The 23,539-nt window shown below is 39.6% G+C and overlaps 1 protein-coding gene across 1 annotated transcript; it reads right to left on the bottom strand.

Annotated features, from left to right (window-relative positions):
- Positions 1 to 15,785: 15,785 nt before the first annotated feature.
- Positions 15,786 to 22,120, bottom strand: LOC101848964 (the record flags this gene model as incomplete). The annotated part of the gene is given in 3 exon segments (XM_005096603.3): positions 15,786 to 17,799; positions 20,266 to 20,445; positions 21,664 to 22,120. Coding segments are annotated over 3 exon segments (2,004 nt in total). The 3' UTR covers positions 15,786 to 16,104.
- Between the last annotated feature and the right edge of the window lie 1,419 nt (positions 22,121 to 23,539).

The raw sequence follows: 23,539 nt of genomic DNA, 5'->3' as shown, positions 1-23,539 counted from the left end.
CTTACCTGAAGAAAATTCAGTGGTCCCGCAGGTAGATTTTGCTTTTAGTGGACTCCTGTTGGTTGGTTGTAATTGTTTCTGCGCCCCCCCCGGTGACACAATTTAGATTGTTTAGGAGGTGGGCTGCTTTGGGTTCCGGGGTTCGAGCCGCGGGCACAACATTGTATCCTTGGGAAAGGCACTTTACACTAATTTTCCTCACTTCACCCAGGTATGAATAGGTATCCGGCCATAGACAGCGAAAGATCTTGTGAGTATGTTAGTGCTTTAGCGTCGTTAAATGGCTGCTTGCACTGTATGCTTTCAAGGAAGTTAAGGTTGTTTCAGAATGCTCTCAGGTCTTCAGGGGTAATAGTATATTGTGAAGCGCATAGAGCTTGCTGTTGAGTGGGGATTTGTGCTATACAAATTATGCTATCTATTATTTATCTATTATTATTAACCCTGCCTGTCACTGTCATGACTAAGGATGAGTCAAGTGAGTGGGATACGAACAATTTCCTCAAGTGGCAAACAAACTTGAGGTTTCTGCATGAAACAGCGAAGAGCCTAACCATTACACCACACGCCTGTAAAAAAAATTCCTTTTATTTCATTGCGAAGTCCAAAAGAGATAACATTCAAGTGCTACAACTAAGCAGCACCAGCTAGAGAATGATGAGTTTCCTTGATTTGCACGTTCAAGCAATCATGACACAGGCACTTCCTTAAATCATTATCAGTGAAAAAAGTAATTCTATACTGTGATACAGTCTAGTTTCGCCTCTAATGGAGGATGGCTCACAGTCACAGTACAGTGATTTCTTTTAGTATGGGTTTTATAGCGCTCGAAACTGCATCAGGTCATATAACTTATCAGTGCTGAAGATTAGAGGTGCTACAAGAGAGTAACAAACACAAAATAAAAGGAGGGGAGATCAGGACGATAGATGTTTGATTGATCATGGATAGGAAAGAAGGTGCAAACCACACCAGAGCACCCGCCAACCACCCACACAGTACATTGTTCAGTGAGTCACACCACACGCCTTCCAAATTCAATACATCATCACGTGTTTGTCCCTTTGCTGATCACTGTATTCATCAAGTTACTCTGGATCACATACCCCTAAGGCAGGGTTACTGTTTTGATCTACTTCCTATATTATATTCATCATCTCTACTGATTGCCAAGGGACCCATTTGCAGCATGAAGGATTATAATGGGGACATTTTCTTTGAATACATCCTGCTGATCTACTCACCAAAGCCAGGAATTGAATCCACAAGTGTCTGCGCCACAGAAGAATCTATTCCTCTAACACTCTAGGGGGGGGGGGCGGGAGAGGTGTCTACAGTAGGGTCGCAAATGCGTCTCATAAGAAAAGGAAACAGTGGGCTGAGACCTTCGTGATGCGGGATGGCTCTTGATTTAGATTATAATATAATATAATGCGGTTCTGAAAGAGTTTAAGCACAACAGGTGGAAAGAAAGGGAGAGGAGATCATAAGGATGACAGAAAATTGATTAGAAAGACAAAGAAGAAGCAAACCACCCACAGTCTGCATGGGTCACTGGCGTATACATATATGTCACGACCCGGTAGAATCAGACGCTCGTCAATTTTTGTGCATGTGGAGTTATTGGTCTCCACTCAAACTTGATTTATTTACCTTGCTTTCAGTTCCAGTGAAATAAATATCCAACAAACTTGAATAGAACTCGAGATATTTGCGATTGAAGAAAGTGAGGTTGCCTGGCGTCAGTGTTGAAATTAGCGAGAAAATGGCCGCCAAAATTTGGTAACTCAAATAGCTAAAGAGTCACTGAAAACTTGAAACATGACATATTTTGTGCCTTTAATCAATGTTTTTCAGTAAAATTCACATTGAAAAGTGTTTTTATATGGATGTAAAAGAGGTTGAGTCCAAAATTAAAAATTCAATAAAAATGTCCAAATTTCGGAAAAATGCCTGTTTCTCCGATTTCTATATATTTTGACGAGCACCTGATTTCATCATGCTGCCTCACATTGGAGTAATGTGTGACATGGTTAAACCGTTGTATTATATGTACTCATGTCAGTTTGCCATTGTAAACCGAACTTCTCCACTGTGGATCAATAAAGGTCGAATCATATTACACATTACATACTTTTATTTACATCTCTGACATAACATTTAATACTCAGACAAACAATAAAAGGAGTCTTTTATTTATTATTATACATGATGACAAAATATTGACAGTTATGCGTTTTTACAATTAGTGCCACCTTTCAAAACGGATCAGGTGTGCAAAAAAAATAGGAAGCCCAGGTGCACAAAAAGTTACAAAATCAATCACAACAAACAGAAGAAAGCTGGCTGTTTATAAAAGGAGATACCACACAATAATAAGATTGTAACTGTAAATTGTCTTATCACATGAAAGATACATGAAAGTACACATGTACGCTCACATAAAAATAAAACACAAAAATATCATTTAGGACAACTCTGGCAATGAAACTTCCTTTCTTGCATAAATTTATCCAAAACTCGTGCCTTGCAGGGGGCCATATTGGGAGAAAGGAATGGGGACATAAAGGTGCAACAGTAGCAAATTCCATCTTTGCTAAACTGATCACGTGAAAAGCACACGAGTTGTCCTGTACATTCATTTGTAGGAATTTGACTCTGCTGAAAGCTGAAGGCCTTGTATTAGTTTTATACTCTGTGCCACATGACATCACTGGGGGGTGGGGGGGGGGGGAATAGTACAGTGGTACTCATACTCACTAGCGCTGTCATTCACTACATAGTTTTAGTAAGAGTTTTTTAACTGCATAAGGTCATATGTGAGCACCAAGGGGTGGGTGTCAACTGAGAAGTCTTTACGATAAGAGTTTTACGGCACTTGCAACACAATAAGGTCACATAAGTGCCGAAGACTAGAAGTGTTACAAGAAAGTAACAAACATCATAAAACAGAAGGAGGAGAGATCAGGACAATAGAATTTGATAGGAAAGAAGGAGCAAACCACACCAGAGCACCAGCCAACCACCCACCCTAACAACATAATATAAACCAAGTCATAAAAAAGAAAAGAACAACTGGTTATGTCCAGTCCATTTTGGCACTGCACGATAGAGCTGTCCCTGTTTGTTATTGGCAGGGCCAGTTCAACCCACAATTTGGTACGTGCTTTTTTTTTAAATGACAAAGAAATGGCTCTTACTAGTCTTACTTGTGTGTACCCACCTGACATGGAAAAAAACGAAAGAAAAAAAAAAGGAACCTACTCCTGTCCCCCTACCTGGTTTTATGGAACCTGCAAAATTTAGTAAAATTCGGTCATTTTTAGCATAATTTCTGATTATTTTCCTTTATCATTCTTTGTTAAAATTAACAGAATCGCCTAATTTCACATTTTTGGGCCCAGTTTGCAAAATTTTCAGAATTTTTCTTGCATAAAACCACGGGGACAGTTACTTGTGTGTACCCACTTGTAACCGAAACAAACGAAAGAAAAAAGAAGGAACCTATTCTCCTTGCTGCACAAGTGCACTACAGATAAGCACCATTTTTCAAAGGCCCATACAGAAGTAGCCTCAAAATTCCGTATTGCATGTGGAAAGAACAATGATCAAATCAGTGGAATGGCGTATGCGGGGACAAAGTACACAGGACATGATAGATACACAGAGATACAGTGGAGAACACTTATAACGAGTCCTGAAATAACGAAAAGTCTGGTATAAAGACACTATTCTAAAACCCCGTTTTTTTTCCTTCTTTGTCTTTGTAAATAAAATACTGCTTTTGCACAATCAGTCACGCAAGTGGGTTATAGCGGATTATTGCTACTGCTGTGCACAGCCCACAGACCAATTAAACTTAAACATAATAAAACCTCGCCAGTTGAGAAAGATGTTGGTGATCCAGCGAAACAAAGAACGGGAGAGCCCATGCGAACCAACAATGAAATGAAGGCCGGAGCGAATGAGTGGGGAGGGTGTGGCATGCGCAGACAAGCAGAACGTGTCGCGTGATAGGCCAGCCCAGTCTAGATTATCTTGGCATACCGTGCCTCTCACTTCTCTGGTGCGGGATGGAGAGGTCATAGTGCTGTGATAGACGGAATGAATGTGTGACGTGCGCAAGCAGACGCAACGCACCACAGGGTGTACTCGGGTGGGGGACAACACAGCGGGCGAGTTAGCCTAGAGCCAGAGCCCCTTCTTTCTGATCACCAACGCCGAGCTGTCAACATTGCTAGTGCTAGAGAAAGAAACCTGATTCGATTTTTGATCAAGTAAGACCTAGAGATCATGTCGAACAAAATCATCATCAGAGGAAATACTAAAAGTAGTAAAAGGAATAAACAGAAACAACAAACTCATAGATTAGGCCTACTTTACTATTTCCCTTGAATTTATTACTGGACCCCACACAACGAGAATCCTGATATAATGGACATTTCACACCGGTCCCCTACCTCTCGTTACAACAGGATTGCACTGTAATTACCTATGAAGACTTCCAAGGTACGGTACAACAGAACTATGCCAGAATGGGAAAAAAACCCCCACAAGATTTGGTGATGGTGGTGGCGGGGACATCACTTCAGCATTATATTATATTATTATTAATATACTTCTGTATTAATTACGAACTTATTAGATCATCCTTTTATTTGATTACAAAAATGCACTTCTGAGAAAGTTTATGATAAGATAACATTTCAAGGGAACTACTAAATTATATGAATTGGCATTGAGGCTGTACTTTATAATAAGGTCGCTTTTAAGCACAAGGGGGCTATCCCAAAAAATGCTGTTTTGAGAAAATCGAAGGTAAAGTTTTTCAACAATTTTGCCCCTTGTCCAGTTTCTTTAAAATACAAGGAGTTTTTTCTTTAACTTTAACCATACAAATATACACACCAAAGAAACCAAACTTCTCCTATAGTAGGGCAATGCCCACTTTTTGGTGTAAGATTTCTGGAAACCCCCGAAATCTGGGTTAGCCTAGCATCTGCGTTTGTCGCGGCTGCAACCCGCGATTTTTGCATTTTTCCTACAAAAAACCACCACCGGGAAGAAAAAATAATTTAAAAACAACAGAAACTGGGAATAATATTTGTAAAAAAAAAAAAAAAAAAAGAAACCAAGTCTCTTTACAATTAGAAAGAAAGTTTATTTTCAATTTCGCTTCACCTCGTCTCTTTCTCACTTCTTAAAATTACGTTGATTTGTAATTTTCATGTGAAGAACATAAGTAGGCTACATTACATACTATTTATATTGCTGTTTCTCTTTCATCATTCATGTGTCCCTCTTTGTTGCGTGTTTTTTTTTTGTTGGTGTGTTAATTTTTTTTTCTCGTTAAAGTTAATGTTCTGATGTGTTGTTTTTCCATTTTTTGTTTGTTTATATAGCGTAATGTTCTTCCTACCTTTTAAAAAAAATGTGTTATAGAACTTTATGTTACAGCGTGTCTCCACCAAAAAGAAATACTGACTCTGGCAGGCCCCTTGTGTGTGATTCTATGGTCTACAATATTATTAGATCCTGTACTTTTTCTTGAATTACGCGCATTAGGGTTAAACGGTCAGTCTATGGATGGGTTGACACACGCCCTAATTTGTTAATTTTTTTGTTATTTGCTGTTCTAGTCTTGATTTCTTTCTGTTGTGAAACCTTTATTTTTCTCGTTTTTACACTCTGTGTGTGGGTGGTTGGTGGGTGCTCTGGTGTGTTTTGCTTCTTTCAAGTTCTTCTTTCCTATGAAACATATATTATCCTTATCTCCCCTTCTTCTTTTTTATTTGTTACTCTCTTGTAACACCTCTAATCTTCTGGCGCTCATATGACCTTTTGCAGTTGCGAGCGCCGTAAACCTCTACATGTACTAAAACTAAGCACTCTGTGTGGCTGCAAATGATATTCTGGAAGCTTAAAACAGAGCACAAGAAATTCTGGTGTTTTAGATGAAGTTATCTCTATCAACATATTGCTATACGTTGTCACAGAGAGTTGAAAGATTGAAAATTAGTGGCAACTTTTTTGGCAATTTTTGCCATTTTTGTGGCAACTTTTGGACCAAAAAATGGCATCAAACGCAGATGCTAGGTTAGCCCGATTGTCCGACCATCATATAGTAGAGGCAGAGGTCTTCATTCATGTTGTGTTGCAGCAATGTTAATGTTAGTGTTAGACAATTTCTCAAGGGAAGTTCAGCCATTGCTATCATAAAAGTAACTCTACTAATTAATAATATATATATGTACTAACACTAGACAGTCTGGTGTGAAATAAATAGTGAAAAGTATCAGGTAGCTAGGTGAAATGTTTTGAGTTCGAGTTATAGATATTTAAAAAGCCCCTCAGGAAAATGTAATTGTAACATCAGTGTTACTACTACTACAGTACCAGTAGGCCTACTCAGGTACTGTTAGCGCCATTCCCTTGAAAGCACAAACTGAACTTTTATTAAACATTTCGTTTGACACTGTACTGTCGGTAACAAAAAATAGAGTAACACAATGTACTTCAAACATGGTTTGTTATTACAATCACAATCACAGCTCAATATAATGTACTAGTATTAGTCTTCCTTGAAAGAAGTTTCAGACAGCGAAATAAAAGATGTACCATAGCTCAATATATCTGGGAATGCCTTGTGGGGTCTCTAGTGGCCAAAAGGTTATGGCTAATGAACTTGCGTGCTTATCATAGTATGTCGGTTAAAAACCATATATTGTCATACATAAAAATAACAGACTTAACTAACCCTTTGTTGCTTTACGACGAAATTTGCCGCTATATGCGTACGTCACGCTAATAACATGGCTCTAATTCTTCTGTACGAAGTTTTAGCCACAAGCGCTGTGTAGACTCATATTCAGAAAAGATGCACGAATTGGTACCAAATTTGCTAGTATCACTTTACTCCTAGCCTTGCAAGCCATCGGTAAACACAGATCCAGGCTTGTGGGCCGCTGCGTGCTATCGTAAAACGTAAACATCGAAATGACTCTAAAAAGTCAAATAAATTCACTTTTTGGCTAAGATTTTAAGGTCATTCGAAATTATGAGTAAGATGGGAGGAAATGGGGAAAAAGAAAAAAGAGAAAAGTGACAATCAAAGACCTGGTTGCCGAAATATGTCATGAGAGCACAAGATCAAACTCTAGATTTATACAGCGCGTCCATTAACATTAACACTGCGACATTAGGCTGCTGTCCTGAGAAACGAGCTCAGCTCAAAATCAGGGCTGACAGTAGAAACGCATACCCCCTAGCAACGAAAGGTTTAATCAAACAATAAAAACGGCACCAAAAAAAAGACAGCCATTAGACAATTAGGCTCACTTGGACTAGGATGAACCATACAAGGATAAAACATCAACATGCTTACAACTTTTCTACAGGGCTACATGTAAAACTAAAACCACATTTTCTAAGTCAACCTCTAACCTCAAACAAGTCGGAGGATTTTTGCCTTAAAAGACTAAGAATTCCAGAGGACAAATCTTCAGCTCCAATCATTCATAGGAAGAATCACCATCCTTTCTCTGATTTGATCAGGGTATACACAGCACAGTCAGAGCCATCATTATAAAAAGAGCAAATACAAGTCTAAAAAATAAATCTTAAATTTAAATTAATTTTACCACCTTTCATTCTCCCATACAAATTGAACAGAGTCAATGAAAATTTATCTTACTCATTTGTAGTCACAGCATATTAATTTTATTATATATGTGTCACGACACGGAGGAACCAGGCGCTCGTCAAATTTTAGTCATGTGGAGTTAATGGTATCATCTAAAAGCTTATTCATTTACCTTGTTTTCAATGAAAAAAAATACCTCTATATATAGATCTATCTTAAATTGAAGTCAAGATATTTGTGATTGAGGGAGGTGGGGTCGCCTAATTTCAGTGATAAAATTTGCGAGAAAATGGCGGTCAAAGTTTGGTAACTTAAATTTCAATAGCTTGAGAGTCCTTTAAAACTGAAAAATTACATATTTTGTGCCTTAAATCAACTTTGTTCTGTCAAATTTACATGGAAATGTTTTGTTTTTATATATATATGGATATAAGGCTAATAAAACAGCACCTGGACATGGATGGCTGGTGCCTCTATAAATAAATCATTGATGGTCTGGTTATATGGATATATAAAATGTATTGAGCCAAAAAAAAAAAGAAGAAATAAAATAGTCAAACTGAAGGGAAAATGCTGATATTTTCGATTTAATTATTTTGACGAGCGCCTCATTTCACCACAATGCCTCACATATATTAAAATTTCCCTATTACCATTATCAATACCAATCAACTTAGATGTGTAAAACACATTGGGTAGCCTACCTTCCTGATCAGAACAAAAGACCACCAGAAATACAGTTGGTCTCCAATTGGAAAAGCACTGATGTACGAAATAAGGCAGTAATTTGTAATCATCTGACAATCTATTGCCCGTAGTTTAATGCTGTATGTATTCATGTTTGCCTATTTAACTGGCTTGCAGTCCTAATTATTTTCTACTTTGTTAAGGCAAGACTTTCAAATTCAAATAAAACTTGTTGCACAATAGAAAAATATCATATGTAGTAACAACTTACACACTATAGAGTTCCACTTGATCAAAGATTATAAACCTTTTCAATTTTAACAATACTGTCTTGCAGAAGAATTTCCTATAGACAGTGAACGATCTTGTCAGATTGATAGTGTTTGAGCGCGTGAAATCCGCAGCTCGCACTGTATGCTTCCGCAGAAGCTGAGAATGTTTCTGAGTGTTCTCAAAGGGTCTGCTGGGGTAATAATAGTTGTAAAGCGCATAGAGCAAGCTCTTGAGCATGGATATGCGCTATATAAATGAAATTATTATTATTATTATTTCCTCGAAATTCTGTACTTGTAGATGTTTTACATTCTTAAATCCTTCATGAGGTGGGCTTCTTCATCAACCCAGCCAGTCCATGGCTAACACGAGATGCGTGGGATATAGCATCTAAGCAGACAGTCAAGTGGTCATAGGGGGTTTTATGGCACTTGCAACACAATAAAGTGCCAAAAATTAGAGGTGTTACAATAGAGTAACAAACACAAAAAAGGAGGAGGAGAGAATGAGAGATTATACAAACACAAAAAAAGGAGGAAGAGAGATTATAAGGACAGCAGATGATTGATGATCGGAAAGAAGGAGCACACAACACCAGAGCACCCTCTAACTCTAACCTAACAGTAACAGACGGGGATACCCGCTGGGAGAATTTCCCCACATGTGAGTGCATTCACATCCCCTGGATGCAGCAGTGAAGAGCCTTATCATTACACACCACAAATGCCCATTCCAAACAATAGTGAGACGCGCTGACAAAATGAGTTACTTCTCGCAATCCACAAATGGAGACAGTGGCCAAAAATCAACACCCTAGTCAAATTTGTAGATTTTGTTTTAATGCCATATTCTTTAAGGCCCCCCTATAATAACATGCCCTTTATCATTTCATACTTATAAATAGTAAAAACATCACCTATAGCGTAATGTATTATTTTCATAGGGCTGTCCCCATGGTTTTATGCACCCCGCATAATGTAGCAAAATTTGATCATTTTTTGCATAAATTTCTGATTATTTTCCTTTATCTTTCTTTTACTTTTACAGAATCGTATAATTTCACATTTTTGGGCTCAGTTTGCATAATTTAAGAATTTTTCTCGCATAAAACGACTAGGACAGATAGGGCTCAAATCCTCAAGAAGTAACTTATTTTGTCAGCACACTTCACAATTTGACACGTAGTGTCAACTTAGTGAATCTACTTCCACAAACACATTTAATTTATCAGCATAGAGCAGCTCGCACTTGATCAAAGCTCACATCACACACCTTTTTTTTTACAACGATAGTCATTTACATTTCATTACTTTCAATTTCAACAAAGGACCAATTGGTAATTGTATGGGTATGGGTTAAGCATCCCTTTGGACACAGTAAAATCATTTAAAAGGTAGGACCTCTGAAATTAATATCATCATTCTCTGAGAGGGCTACCAGGGTCGGTAAACCTTACCAGCAACAAAAACATCATGTAGAAGAATCAAAGCAAGCATCCAGCTGCTGTTTCATACAGTACACGAATCACAGAAAACACAGCATGACAATGACATGACAATTCACCCATCAACTAATAACAGATGTACAGTATTGAGATTCACAACAGAGGAAATGCAAATGCTTCACAGTCGAGCCAGTGCTAGAAGCAATTAAAGTGCAACATAAGACGATATTTTTAGGCATACTGTCGTAATTCGTAGCCAGCCCTCTCAATGTACATCTATACTATTTGTACTATTTTGTCCCTGTAGTTTTATGCACCCCGCATAATTTAGCAAAATTTGATAATTTTTCGCATAATTTCTGATTATTTTTCTTTTTATCATTCTTTATTTAAAATTAACAGAATCGCATAATTTCACATTTTTGGGCTCAGTTTGCATAATTTCATAATAATTTTTCTTACATAAAACGATGGGGACAGTTTATTACATCAGTCTCTAAAAACACACAACAACATGTGTGGGCATTCAGGTTTACTGCAGTCAGCACAACAAGACGCACATGTGCATGTTCTACAACAAACAAGACAAACATGCACATTATTAGAACCCAGTTGTACACAAGACACACATGATGTGAGGGGATTACAAACCAGTTTTACTACACAAGACATGTGCCGGTGCGTGTCTTGCAACAAATACGACATACCTACATGCACATTTATTACAACACACTTTCAGGCAAGGCGCACATACGCATGTTTTAAAACATACTTTTACTTTTACACAAGACACACATAATTTATATATGGCATGCAGTATAATACCATACAATGTACTTTCTCACAAGACAAAAAAATTTGTGCATTACGGCATTACAATACAACAGACTTTCATGCAAGATTTATGATTTTTACAGTCTAGTACGCACAATGTGAACCCAACTCTCCAACATCCTTTATCTCCCTTCATACATTTCCTGTAATTCACACCACTATCAATCATAGCGAAATTTGCACATGATGAAAAGATTACTGTGTACTGCCAACTTTCACTATGAGCATTCTAGACTGTATTTTAACTCAGGACCTTTCAAAAACAAGACAGAAAGACGATGGTGGGGAATAAAAATAAATAATTGTAAATCGCCAATCAGCTGTTCAGAAGCGCCAAGCAGAAAATTTAGAATAAATTCTTTTAAATTGCACTTTCTTGATCCGTGGTACTGATTGCATGTGCTCAAGAAATATTTGGTTTTATTAACAGTTTTACTGCACTTGCAACACAATAAGGTCATATAAGTGCCGATGATTAGAGGTGTTACAATTACAAGAGAGTAACAAACACAACAAAGAATGAGGAAAGATAAGGTGGACGATAGATGTTTGATAGGAAAGAAGGAGCAAACCACACCAGAGCACCCGCCAACCAGGAACAGAAATATTAGGTCAAAATTCAAATTTAACATGTGTTGAAAAAGACAAGAAAAGGTACACATAAAAAGTAGGCAAAATTGTAAAAAAATAAAAGAATGAAAAACTTTTTTTTCCGCCTGAAAATTTAGCTTTCTGGGGTTAGAACATTTGAACAGCTTGCCGGACTTTCTGACGGCCCCTAGCAGCACAATTTAACCCTATCTGTACGCCCTGGAGTCATTTTGTACCCCCGCGGTTGTATTCTTCAGATTTTAGAATACTTCTAGTGCAAAGATCTCTTTGAAACTTTCAGTTTTTTTCAAAAAGTCATTTTGACAGACTGCTACTATGCAAAGCGTACAGATCGGATTAATGAGTAAATTTCCTCTTTGGAAAGTGGTGCCACAGAGTTCCCCACGTCGTATGGATACGATAGTAAAACACGACGTACAGATAGGGTTAAATGGTGGGACAGAGTTCCCCACGTCGTATGGATACAATAGTAAAACACGACGTACATATAAGGTTAAGTGGTGGCACAGAGTTCCCCACGTCGTATGGATACGAAAGTAAAAAGCGACGTACGGATAAGGTTAAGTGGTGGCACAGAGTTCCCCACGTTGTATGGATACCAAAGTAAAACACGACGTACAGATAAGGTTAAGTGGTGGCACAGAGTTCCCCACGTCGTATGGATACGAAAGTAAAACACGACACACGGATAAGGTTAAGTGGTGGCACAGAGTTCCCCACGTCGTATGGATACGATAGTAAAACAGAACGTACGGATGGGGTTAATAAATAATTTACTGAAGAAGCAGGTTGCTTCGACCCTGACTGTCTGGACCAACCCCCCTCCCCCACCCCCCTGCTGAGGGTGATACTGACACAACATTTAAAAAAAACCATAGTAGGGGGAACTGTGCTGTCATCTGTGTGCATTAGAGAAGAGCCTTACCACCACGACACCACATGCTGGCCTTCCTTCTAAAAGCCAAAAAGGTCCTTACAATACAGAAAACACTGATATCTGGAAAAAAAACCCCAACAAAACGGTTAATTAACCCTATCAGAACATCATGTTTTACTATCACATCCATACGACGTGGGGAACTCTGTGCCACCACTTGCCAAAAAGGAAATTTACTCATTCATCCGATCCGTATGCTTTGCATAACAGTCTGTCAAAATGATTTTTTGAGAAATACTGAAAGTTTCAACGAGATCTTCGTACTAGAAGTATTCTAAAATGTGAAGAATACAACCCCGGGGATACAAAATGACACCAGTGCGTACGGATAGGGTTATCCTCCGGGCCAAGCCCGACATTGTGTCCTTGGGAAAGGCACTTTACAGAAATTTTACTCACTTCACCCAGGTGGGAATGGGTATCCATAGACAGTGAAAGATCCTGTAAGTATGTTAGTGTTTTCAATAGATAAAATGGCAACTTGCACTGGAAGCCTCCCAGGAAGTTAAAATTGTTTCAAAATTTTATCATTTCTGCTAGATTGTAAAGTGCATAGAGCTTGCTGTTGAGCGGGAATTTGAGCTATACAAACACTAACTATTAACTTTATCTCTCTTATAAAAAGTTGAAGTATTTTTTCCAACAGTTAATTTTTTAAAAGTAAGTGTAAGGGTTTAACGCCATTTTCAACACAGTTGAGTTAGGTTATTTCAGAGACGGGACCTCCATAATTTTATATATATCCATTTGCGACAAGATCGAACTAATAGGGTGGGTGGAAAGCCTAGAAAACACGATAAAACAACCTGAATCCAAGAATGCTCTGTTTGGAATTTGAACTAAGGTCATTCCAGAGTCCAGCATGATATCAACTGAGCTAATGGAGCAACCTTGTTTAGGGTATAAGTAAGAGTTTTTTTTATAGTTTTAGTAAGAGTACTACAGCACTTGCAACACAATATTATAAGGTCATATAAGTGCCGAAGAAGTGTTACAAGAGAGTAACAAATACAAAAAAGGAGGGGAGATAGATGCGACAGGTTTTTTATTGGAAAGAAGGAGCAAACCACACCAGAGCCCCCGCCAACCACTCAGTAACAGTTTTTAGACATTTTGCGCTGCAGAGTAACTTAACTGTGCCTTAATGAGAAATACTGCCTAAGAAAGCTTAACACTGACGGTCTGCCACTATGAATTCAATGCATCATACATGGCATTGTGTATCAATTAGTTTTCATGCTGCAACTATAATCAGCAGTCACGCAGACTACAGACATACAAAGTCTTACATTCCTGAAAGTTTTTATTAAATCACAACCTTTCAAATGTACATATAGCTGAAGATTTAATAAAAGAAAAATTATAAAGACACTAGTACAATTTCGTGGGAACAGAGCTTATAAAAGATAAAGCTAGACATTGAGTAACGATAGAGGTACTAGAAAGTTAGCACAAAAAAAATCGTGAACATTATTACAATAACAGGATTACAACACATGAAAACGAGAACTCCTTTATAACTTGTTTAGTTCTTTGAAGAAGTTGACAAAACTGACAATAGTTATTAATACAGCCCTAACTCTGAGCAAGCACACTGGAGCAAATGGCTACTGATTTATTAATCATTTAGCAGCTGTTTGAAAGATCTGACACAAGACCACGAGGTATTTCTGATTCAGTTGACTAAATATTCAGCATTAGGATACAATTATCATGTTTCCACCTACAGTAATTTGATCCTACATCCGTGCTTGCTCTGCCACCCTCCCCCTCCACCCACCCGCTTTCCTTTTTCTCTCTGTCTGAAATAATGCTCAATCAAAATCAGTACTACTATGTCCCTTTCTGTCACACTTCAGAAGGACAAAAAGTTTCTCATAATCTCTATACTTATTGAAGGCAAACCTGTCACTGCCAGAGAGTGGCAAATGATCCCTTGCACTTGCACAGAAGAGAGAACAAGAGAGAGAGAGAGTCAAGAGAGAGGGAATGACGACTCAATGTTCACAAGACAGTACAATTGTAACTGTTAGATTCCATGGCCAAAAAGTGCATCAACACATAGATCTAGATCTATGATTTATAAAATTGACAATCTGCTGATAAAAATAAAGTGCCTCAAAGTAAAATCTCAGTTGGCAACTACTTTAACTTTAACAATAAGAACTTGAAAGTCAATCAAGACTATCTTTTGGAAATACCCAGAAATTTCATTTCTTTATCCATCCTCCCTCTTCTTAAGAAAGAAGGTAGGAGGCAGAAAATTACTCATCTAGTCTGGGCAAAGTATGCAGAATGAAAGAGCACATGATGCACCACCCCAGTCACCAGCAGTTGAGTGGGGTGATACTTCAACTTGAAGTTGAAGGGAATCGTCTTGTGCTGCTCCAACTCAAGATAACTAACAAAAGGAATATATATTATTATATGTGTGAAAGTGTGCGTGTGCACGTGTCCACAAGTGAACACACAGGCGAACAAGCGTTTATCCTAGTACACATTAGCTATGTCTATCTATAATTACATATTGAGAAGAAAGCACACTACCAATCTTTCCTAACACAGAACTATATGTAAAGATAAACCAGTTTATCTCATTTTCAAAATTGTCCGCCCTCTAACATCCAATCACTTTTGTACAGGTGAACAAAGAGTTGACAAAACCATAAAAGGGAGTTAACTTTATACAGAAATTTAAACAATATATGTAAACAGCATTAATATATACAGTGGGTGTCGCATTCAATGAGGTTGTCGGGACCGGCTTGTTGTCCTCGTTGGATCCAACCTCTCGTTGAACGTGACTATGGGTAAGAAAGGAGACAAGTTATTATATTATAGGATGTATCAATACCAGTAATTAAAACAGTTGTTCCCCCTGATGACGAAAATCTCAAACAGCATCAGAGTACGCGTGTTTGAGCTGTGTTCTGACCGTCATTTCTGCATAATATTTTTTTTCCCGGAACGCTTCTCGTGTGGAAACATACCCTCACACATCTAGGCCTAGATATCTACATAAAGTAGAGGCGGGAGCTTAGATTTTCTGTTCAGGGAAAGAAAAGAAAATTGAAAAAAAAATAAAGGTCTCGATCTGGACCTACCCATCCAGAGTTCATCCAGTTTCACACAGCCCCCCATCGTGTTCCCACCCACCCACTCCCGTCCCTTCCGTGGGCTAACCCTCACCCATCCTCTGGGCTTTGGGGCCCATATTATTATAAGGAGGCATACTAGATCTAGCAATACTATGTGTTAGGAATCGGTGATGGGCCTTGTGCTTCGCGTGAGATGGAGAGAAAGGAGAAAAATACTTTGCTCTTGGGGCCGCTAATTGCTTTTATTTAGTTATCGCGACCTCGTTGAAAGCGACTTCGGTCTGTTCGCAACCTCGTTGGAGCCGACGTACACTTACAAAGAGATATAGAGGGAAAAATCGGGTATTAAGGATAGCCTCGTTGGAGCCGACTTCTCGTTGAATGCGGCACACACTGTATAATGTATTCCCCCCAGCCAGAAGGCATCGCTGAGGCCCCCCAGCACACCATACAGCTATGTTCGAGTTAGTAGACATCTCAGATATAAATCCAAGCACGTGGAACACCACTAAACGTAGGTATACTGGTCTTCTAGCTCATACACCACTAGACGTAGGTATACTAGTCTCATACACCGCTACACGTAGGTATACTGGTCTTCCAGCTCTTGATGACAGAGGCCACAATGCGTACTTTCAACACTGTTATCGAATGTGCACCTCGGACAAGATTTTTTCGTTGTCGACAGCCGGCTGTGGGTACAGACGGAGCACACAGCATCGGAGGCCATGTTCACATTGGAGCATTTCGTGCACTTCCACTGGATCAAGGTCATGTCCATACTGCGGGCGGCCCGGCTTTGGGCCACTTTGTACACTGCAGAAGTCTTTTCATCCCCGTACTTGAGAGAGTTGGACTTACCCCCTGCACCAAAACGATCTCGGCGCGTGATCGGTTCTGTGTCTGACGTCTGAACAGGTACGGGAGGTCTCATGTTGGGTAATGTAGGTGCACTCAAAGTGCCGTACACTTTGCGACTTAAGTCTGCAGCCTGAAGAGAAGCCGCCGTCACACTGGCATTCTCCAACATATTATCCGCTCTCATAGGCCTAGTCTGCAGCATAGGTTTCAACGCTCTTGACGGGATAGGAGGCGGGGCCCGAGCTTGCTTGGAAGCATACGACAACATGGCAGAATCTGCGTCAAGAACGGGAGGGGTGTATATCGTGGGACCGAAGGAGCCCTGGGGTTGCGGAGGAATCCCTTTCAGCCCATACGTGGCGTCAACTGCATGAGGCACTTGGTACCCATGAGGCACTTGCTGGACTGGGGCTGCCACCTGAGAAAAAGAACCTTGCAGAGAGGGTTGCAAAAAGCGTGAAGACCCCCCCAGATCCGTCTGAAAACCTTCGTCAAGAGAAGCATCATCGTTGGGGTACATGCTGGGCTTGTAGTTAGTGACCGCCGGAGGGTAAGTGTTCACGGACAGTGGGTTGCTGGTACCGATCTGACCATACAGTTGGGGACCCTCAGGCACTGGTGCTGTGGTATTCCGGGGGACGTGACCGTTATTCTGGAGCTCCCGGAACCACTTCCAGTCATTGGACTTGAAACCTTGCGAGGTGTGACTAGATGTTGACGGAGGGTGCCTCGGCCCTTCCTCCTGGGAGACAAACTTCAAACTTTCCCTCATGTGTTCATCACACGTGCCTTGAGGCAGCTCTGGGATTCTCTCCTCTAAGGCAGTGTCAATACAAGGAAACGAGTCCTGGACAGACTCGGAAGCAGGCAAAGGGGACTTTACTTGCTCTAAATGACCAAAGTCTTGATACGGCCTCATGCCGTTGAATCGGCTGCCCTGTTTGTGGCTCAATTCGACACCATCAAGGCCAGCTTCAAGACCAGTGGCATAGGCCGACTCAAAAGCTCTTTGTTGGTGGGACCGAGTATGATGGATGGGGTCTCGTTTCGGCAGAGCAGGTGCAGCAGTCCTCATTTCCTTCTGCCAAGATAAATCCATCTCTGGCACTGGAGCTTTCCCTCTGCCAAGTAGATTCTCCTCTCTTATCCCTGCATCGCCCAGTCTTTCCGACACCACGAAGCCAAGACTTTGACCAATGTTCTTCACTTTACTATAATGGTCTGCAATTGTTTTGCACTCCACTGAAGCAATTTTGCAATCAAATGCCAACAAAAGCAAAGAAGCTTTATCCATCTGCCTCTTGTGGACCATCACGTCATCATTGGTTGCGATGTAGCCAGCGGTGAAAAAGATTTCCTCTGGGTACAGAAGAACTGACTTAATTCTCGTTTTGTAAAACCCACCATACATCTGGGGAGTAACAAAACAATAGCGTTAAGATAGAGAGATAGATAGATAGGCAGATAGATAGGCAGATAGATAGACAGACAGACAGACAGACAAACAGACAGACAGACAGACAGACAGACAGATAGATAGACAGACAGACAGACAGACAGACAGACAGACAGACAAACAGACAGACAGACAGACAGATAGATAGATAGACAGATAAACAGACAGACAGACAGACAGATAGATAGATAGATAGACAGATAGATAGACACATAGACACATAGACACATAGACAGATAGACAGATAGATATATAGATAGACAGATAGATAGACAGACAGATAGATAAATAGATAAAAAGACAGATAGACAGATAGACAGATAGACAGATAGATAGATAAATAGATAGATAGATAACACTCGGGTGTCTACACTAATACTAACAGCTAATTTTAAAATCCAAAGTGCTGCACATTTTATATTTGTTGTTGTTTCTACTAAACACAAAAGGGCCAGTTGATATAAATGGGCAGGGTAAAAAAACAAAAACAACAACCCCCCCCCCCATATTGTGACTGAAACATTAAAGAGATGGCATAACAACTTTTCGGGGGGGACAAAACATTATCTTAAAAAGAAAGCTGTCTCCTTGGTTTTATGCACCCCGCATAATTTAGCAAAATTTGATCAATTTTTGCATAATTTCTGATTATTTTCCTTCATCATTCTTTGTTAAAATTAAAAGAATCGCATAATTTCACATTTTTGGGCTCAGTTTGCATAATTTCAGAATTTTTCTTGCATAAAACGACGGAGACAGAGAAAGTTACTGAGGATCAGATAGATGGACCGACAAGGTCACCAACGAGAAAGAGTTAAGGAAAACAAGACAGATCCCAGTCAGAGATGAGGTAGAAAGAAGGCGGTGGTGACGGATTGAAAATACTCTCAGGATGTCAGGCAGCTGCATAACAAAGAAAGTGTGGGATTGGAACCCACAGGGTAAAAAGATTAAGGGTAAAACGTGTGGGACGTGGAGAAGAATCACAGAAATTGATGGGTACAAAAAAAGTGGGAAGACATGGAATAACATCAAGAGGCTAGTCCAGGACAAAGAAAGGTGGAAAGTGTTTGTCCATGGCCTTTACCCTGGTGCACGGTGAGAGAGGCAATGATGATGATCTTAAAAAGACCACAGGGATTACTCGGAGTGACAAATTTACATCTGCAAGAAATTTATTTCCTATCCAGTTACTCCTATCTATATTTTTTTTTCCATTCTTCAATATCTCCAAAACTGGGGGAGGTTTGAGCAGTTTTTAAGGAAACTATTGATTTTTATCTTTTAACTAAAAGGTGAGCTTACATTTTGGCTACACGTTGGTTCAGTTAACACTTTGACTTTCAACACAATTTGAAGATCGTTGAGGTAGGATGGAGTGAAAGATGTGCAAAATCACATTTGATTTGTCTCCTGCTCTTCCAATCCATATTGCTGTGATTTTCAACTCCATCATCACTGTTGCCATACACCCTATTTCCATGAAGGCTGCCAGCATACTCTAAACTAACTGTTTATCATCCCATCCCCTTTCAAAATTACAACATGATGTACCGTACCATAAAAGAATCTATAACAACTCAAAGCAAACTTTTTACATAGGTTTCAGAACTAGAACTTTATCCGTAAGAAATAAACCAGTCAACCATATTTGACGTATATATATATGTGTGTATAATCATGACCTGATAATGTTAACCCTATCCGTACGTCGTGTTTTACTATTGTGTCCATACGGCGTGGGGAACTCTGTGCCACCACTTTCCAAAGAGGGAATTTACTCGTTTATCCGATCTGCACGCTTTGCATAGCGGTCTGTAAAAATGATTTTTTGAGAAATACTGAAAGTTTCTAAGAGACCTTCGTACTAGAAGTATGCTAAAATGTGAAGAATATAAGGTTGTGAAACGCCCGAAACTCAAGATAGAAGCACACTGGCAAAGAAACTCACAAGTATGCCCCATGTGCAGCCAACTCACCTTTAGCTTTTAGTTTAGTTTTAGTAGAGGTCTTACGGCGCTCACAACAGCATAAGGTAATAGGAGCGCCAGAAGATTAGAGGTATTACAAGAGAGAAAAAAAAAGTAAAGTTGTTCCCGCATCCGATCCTGACATTGGGGATTGCCTTGTTAGTAAGACAACTTGCTGGGCCTTCGGGCGGGATATTGTGGTAGGGTGGCCAGTTCCTTTCCACGCCCCCTTCACCTCCCCAACTCGAAGTCAGGTACTCATTACTGCTGGGTGGGCAGGAGGAGCGAAAAAATTCTTGTGTTCGAACAGAGACTCGAACCTGGACTTTCGGCTTCGGAGACGAGCGCACTAACCGCTCCGCCACCGCAAACATAAAAAAGAAGATGAGGAGATAGATGTTTCAGAGGAAAGAAGAAGCAAACCACACCAGAGCACCCGCCAACCACCCACCTTCAGCTTTTTGTATTCTGGTTTCCATGGTTGCTCCACAAGCAACAAAATGTAGCGCTCCAGACTCTCAAAGGCTTTCACCACAGGTGCCAAATCCGTGTTATTGGCTGCTCGATCCCTCAAGGCAGTATTCAAAACATTGAGCATACAAGGATTTGCAAAGATGTTCTGCAAAGCACTCTGAAAAGGAAAAATTTTAAAGCATGATGTAAGTGAAGCTTATTGTCAAGTTCAAAAGAAAATAAAAAATAATACTTTTCATGTGGTTGGATCTCTGAAAAATGTGCAGTCTGTAACTGACCAAGAAGAGGTGGTTTATAAAGGTAAATATGAATATGTGCTCTTTGATATGTTGCCTTGCTTTACCTTTACACCTGTCTTGTTGTGCGTATATGCATGAGTGCATCTAACTTTGTAACATTCACTGCCATTGATTCATTGTCAATTTCCCAGTTTTCTGCATCTCCATAATCTCTCAAACAAATGAACACTTAGTAAGAAAATTTGCCTCATTCAATAGAACCAGCTCTAGTGATCACCTGTCCAAAATAACCATCCACACAAACAACCCACCACACATTTTTTCCCACATACTGACCAAGAAGTCCACCTATCCAACATGACCGCTATATTTTATCAACAAACAGCCCCCCAAAAATATATCCATAATGACCATTTAGATCTTTCACTGCCCAACACATTGCAATAAAAGTACTGACTCTTCTTGCTGTGGATCAGCCAGTAATAACAACGGAAAAAAACAACATAACCAAATCTCCCTTTTCCCCCTCCCTCCAAAACAAAACAAAAATTTCATGAGCCTTACAGCAATTCTAAACCAGAGTAGTAGTGCAAACATCTCAGAAAGGAATGTTTTTCTTTCTTCACTTTCATCTGACCAGTCCTAGACGAGCACCTGGCTAAAACGACCACTTTTCTCCAAAAAAATTGGTGGACCTCTTGAACAAGTTTGACTGCATTACCTTGTACACTAACGAGGTAACTTACGGTAACAGTGTCAGCAACATAAAAATATATGCCAATATCTCAATCTGTGAGCCCTTTCCCACTCCGCAAAACAAAATTCAGTAAAACAAACAATCAGCTGATATCCAAGCTCTAGGCCACAAACAACCCAATTATACATATCTTATGATATAATAATCATAAATCTGAACATAAAACATACAGATTTTAATATTTCTAGTGGTAAATAACACATTTAAACTTTGATTTTTTTACTTTGCCCAACAGCATCAAAAGCTAAATTTATGAGAAAAACTTGATCAAAAGGATAAAATAGACTCGATGGCTATAACATTTTAACTGCAACCAACTTTTTGATTAATTAATGAAAAGTTACGATGTAAAAAAGTACAGCCTGATGAACCAACTTACCTCTTTAAGAGAAATGGCAATGAACCGTTGGATATCACTTTTCAGTTGTGGCTTGTCTACATCCGAAAGAGATGTCTCGTAGTCGTGACTTTTGATGTATAAATTTCTTGCCTGTCTGAGAGCTTCCATGATAATGAATTAACGTTCAATCTCCTCGCAGAATTCAGCACTCAATAAAAATAACCGTCTAAGATTCTAATAGACTATACAGCAACATCAAGGAGGAAGTAACAAATCATCTACCCATTTATTTTAAACTTCATGTCAGTCCGCTAGACAATATACAAAGCTACACAGATAACCTCTCATTTGAATCCTTCTCGAAAAACAAGTTAGAGTGTCACATATTCCAGGTGAGGTCCTGTACTCGTAGCTTCATACTCGGTCTCTGTTCCGACTCTAACAAGTTAAGCGTGAGAAGTTTGATCCTGAGAAAAGTCATAGCTCCGTGTTGCACCTGCAATAGTCAAAATGGACAGAGTAAGATGTATACAACAAATTAAAACATGTGATAGGTATAATCTGTAACCATAGCTAGATATTCTTGGCTGGCAAAAATAGCAGAGTTAAGGATAGATTAATAAAATTCATATTACATTTAAATACAGGGCCATGGGCGTTAACGTATAGGCACTAAAGAGGCCTCACTAATTAGCCACATGAGGGCCATTAGGTCAGTATTATGTAAAAAGGTTGAGCAGAAAATAAAGGGGGAAAAGTCATGTAATGGGTGAGATAATACTGATTAAGTCATAAAAGCAATACACATTATTAATATTACAAAATATAATTTCTCCTCTCGAATCAACCATTAGAATTTCAAGTGACGCCTTTCTTTAGGCCTGCCAATTTTTGAGAGATGCTGAATTCTGGAATTTTGAATGCGCCGGAGCGCCATGGACACACACTTCTGTGATAGGCTACTAAAGCTACTAAAAAAAAACCCACCCACACCACAAAAACAGCTCAAACAAAAGAGTGATAGTCAAAACCGATACCCATCTAAGCATCCATACCGATTTCCTAAACTTGCGATACCCCTTCACCCTCAGCATTTCTAAGCCTTAGCGTTTTGTTTTTTCTAAGAAAATAATTGTTAACAGAGTTCCCCACGTCGTATGGATACGAAAGTAAAACACGACACACGGATAAGGTTAAGTGGTGGCACAGAGTTCCCCACGTCGTATGGATACGATAGTAAAACAGAACGTACGGATGGGGTTAATAAATAATTTACTGAAGAAGCAGGTTGCTTCGACCCTGACTGTCTGGACCAACCCCCCTCCCCCTCCCCCCTGCTGAGGGTGATACTGGCACAACATTTAATAAAAACCATAGTAGGGGGAACTGTGCTGTCATCTGTGTGCATTAGAGAAGAGCCTTACCACCACGACACCACATGCTGGCCTTCCTTCTAAAAGCCAAAAAGGTCCTTACAATACAGAAAACACTGATATCTGGAAAAAAAACCCCAACAAAACGGTTAATTAACCCTATCCGTACGTCGTGTTTTACTATTGTGTCCATACGGCGTGGGGAACTCTGTGCCACCACTTTCCAAAGAGGGAATTTACTCGTTTATCCGATCTGCACGCTTTGCATAGCGGTCTGTAAAAATGATTTTTTGAGAAATACTGAAAGTTTCTAAGAGACCTTCGTACTAGAAGTATGCTAAAATGTGAAGAATATAACCCCGGGGATACAAAATGACACCAGTGCGTACGGATAGGGTTATCCTCCGGGCCAAGCCCGACATTGTGTCCTTGGGAAAGGCACTTTACAGAAATTTTACTCACTTCACCCAGGTGGGAATGGGTATCCATAGACAGTGAAAGATCCTGTAAGTATGTTAGTGTTTTCAATAGATAAAATGGCA

This window comes from Aplysia californica, unplaced genomic scaffold (assembly GCF_000002075.1).
Source record: "Aplysia californica isolate F4 #8 unplaced genomic scaffold, AplCal3.0 scaffold00133, whole genome shotgun sequence".
NCBI lineage: Eukaryota > Metazoa > Mollusca > Gastropoda > Aplysiida > Aplysiidae > Aplysia > Aplysia californica.
This window is presented reverse-complemented; position numbering and strand designations above follow the sequence as displayed.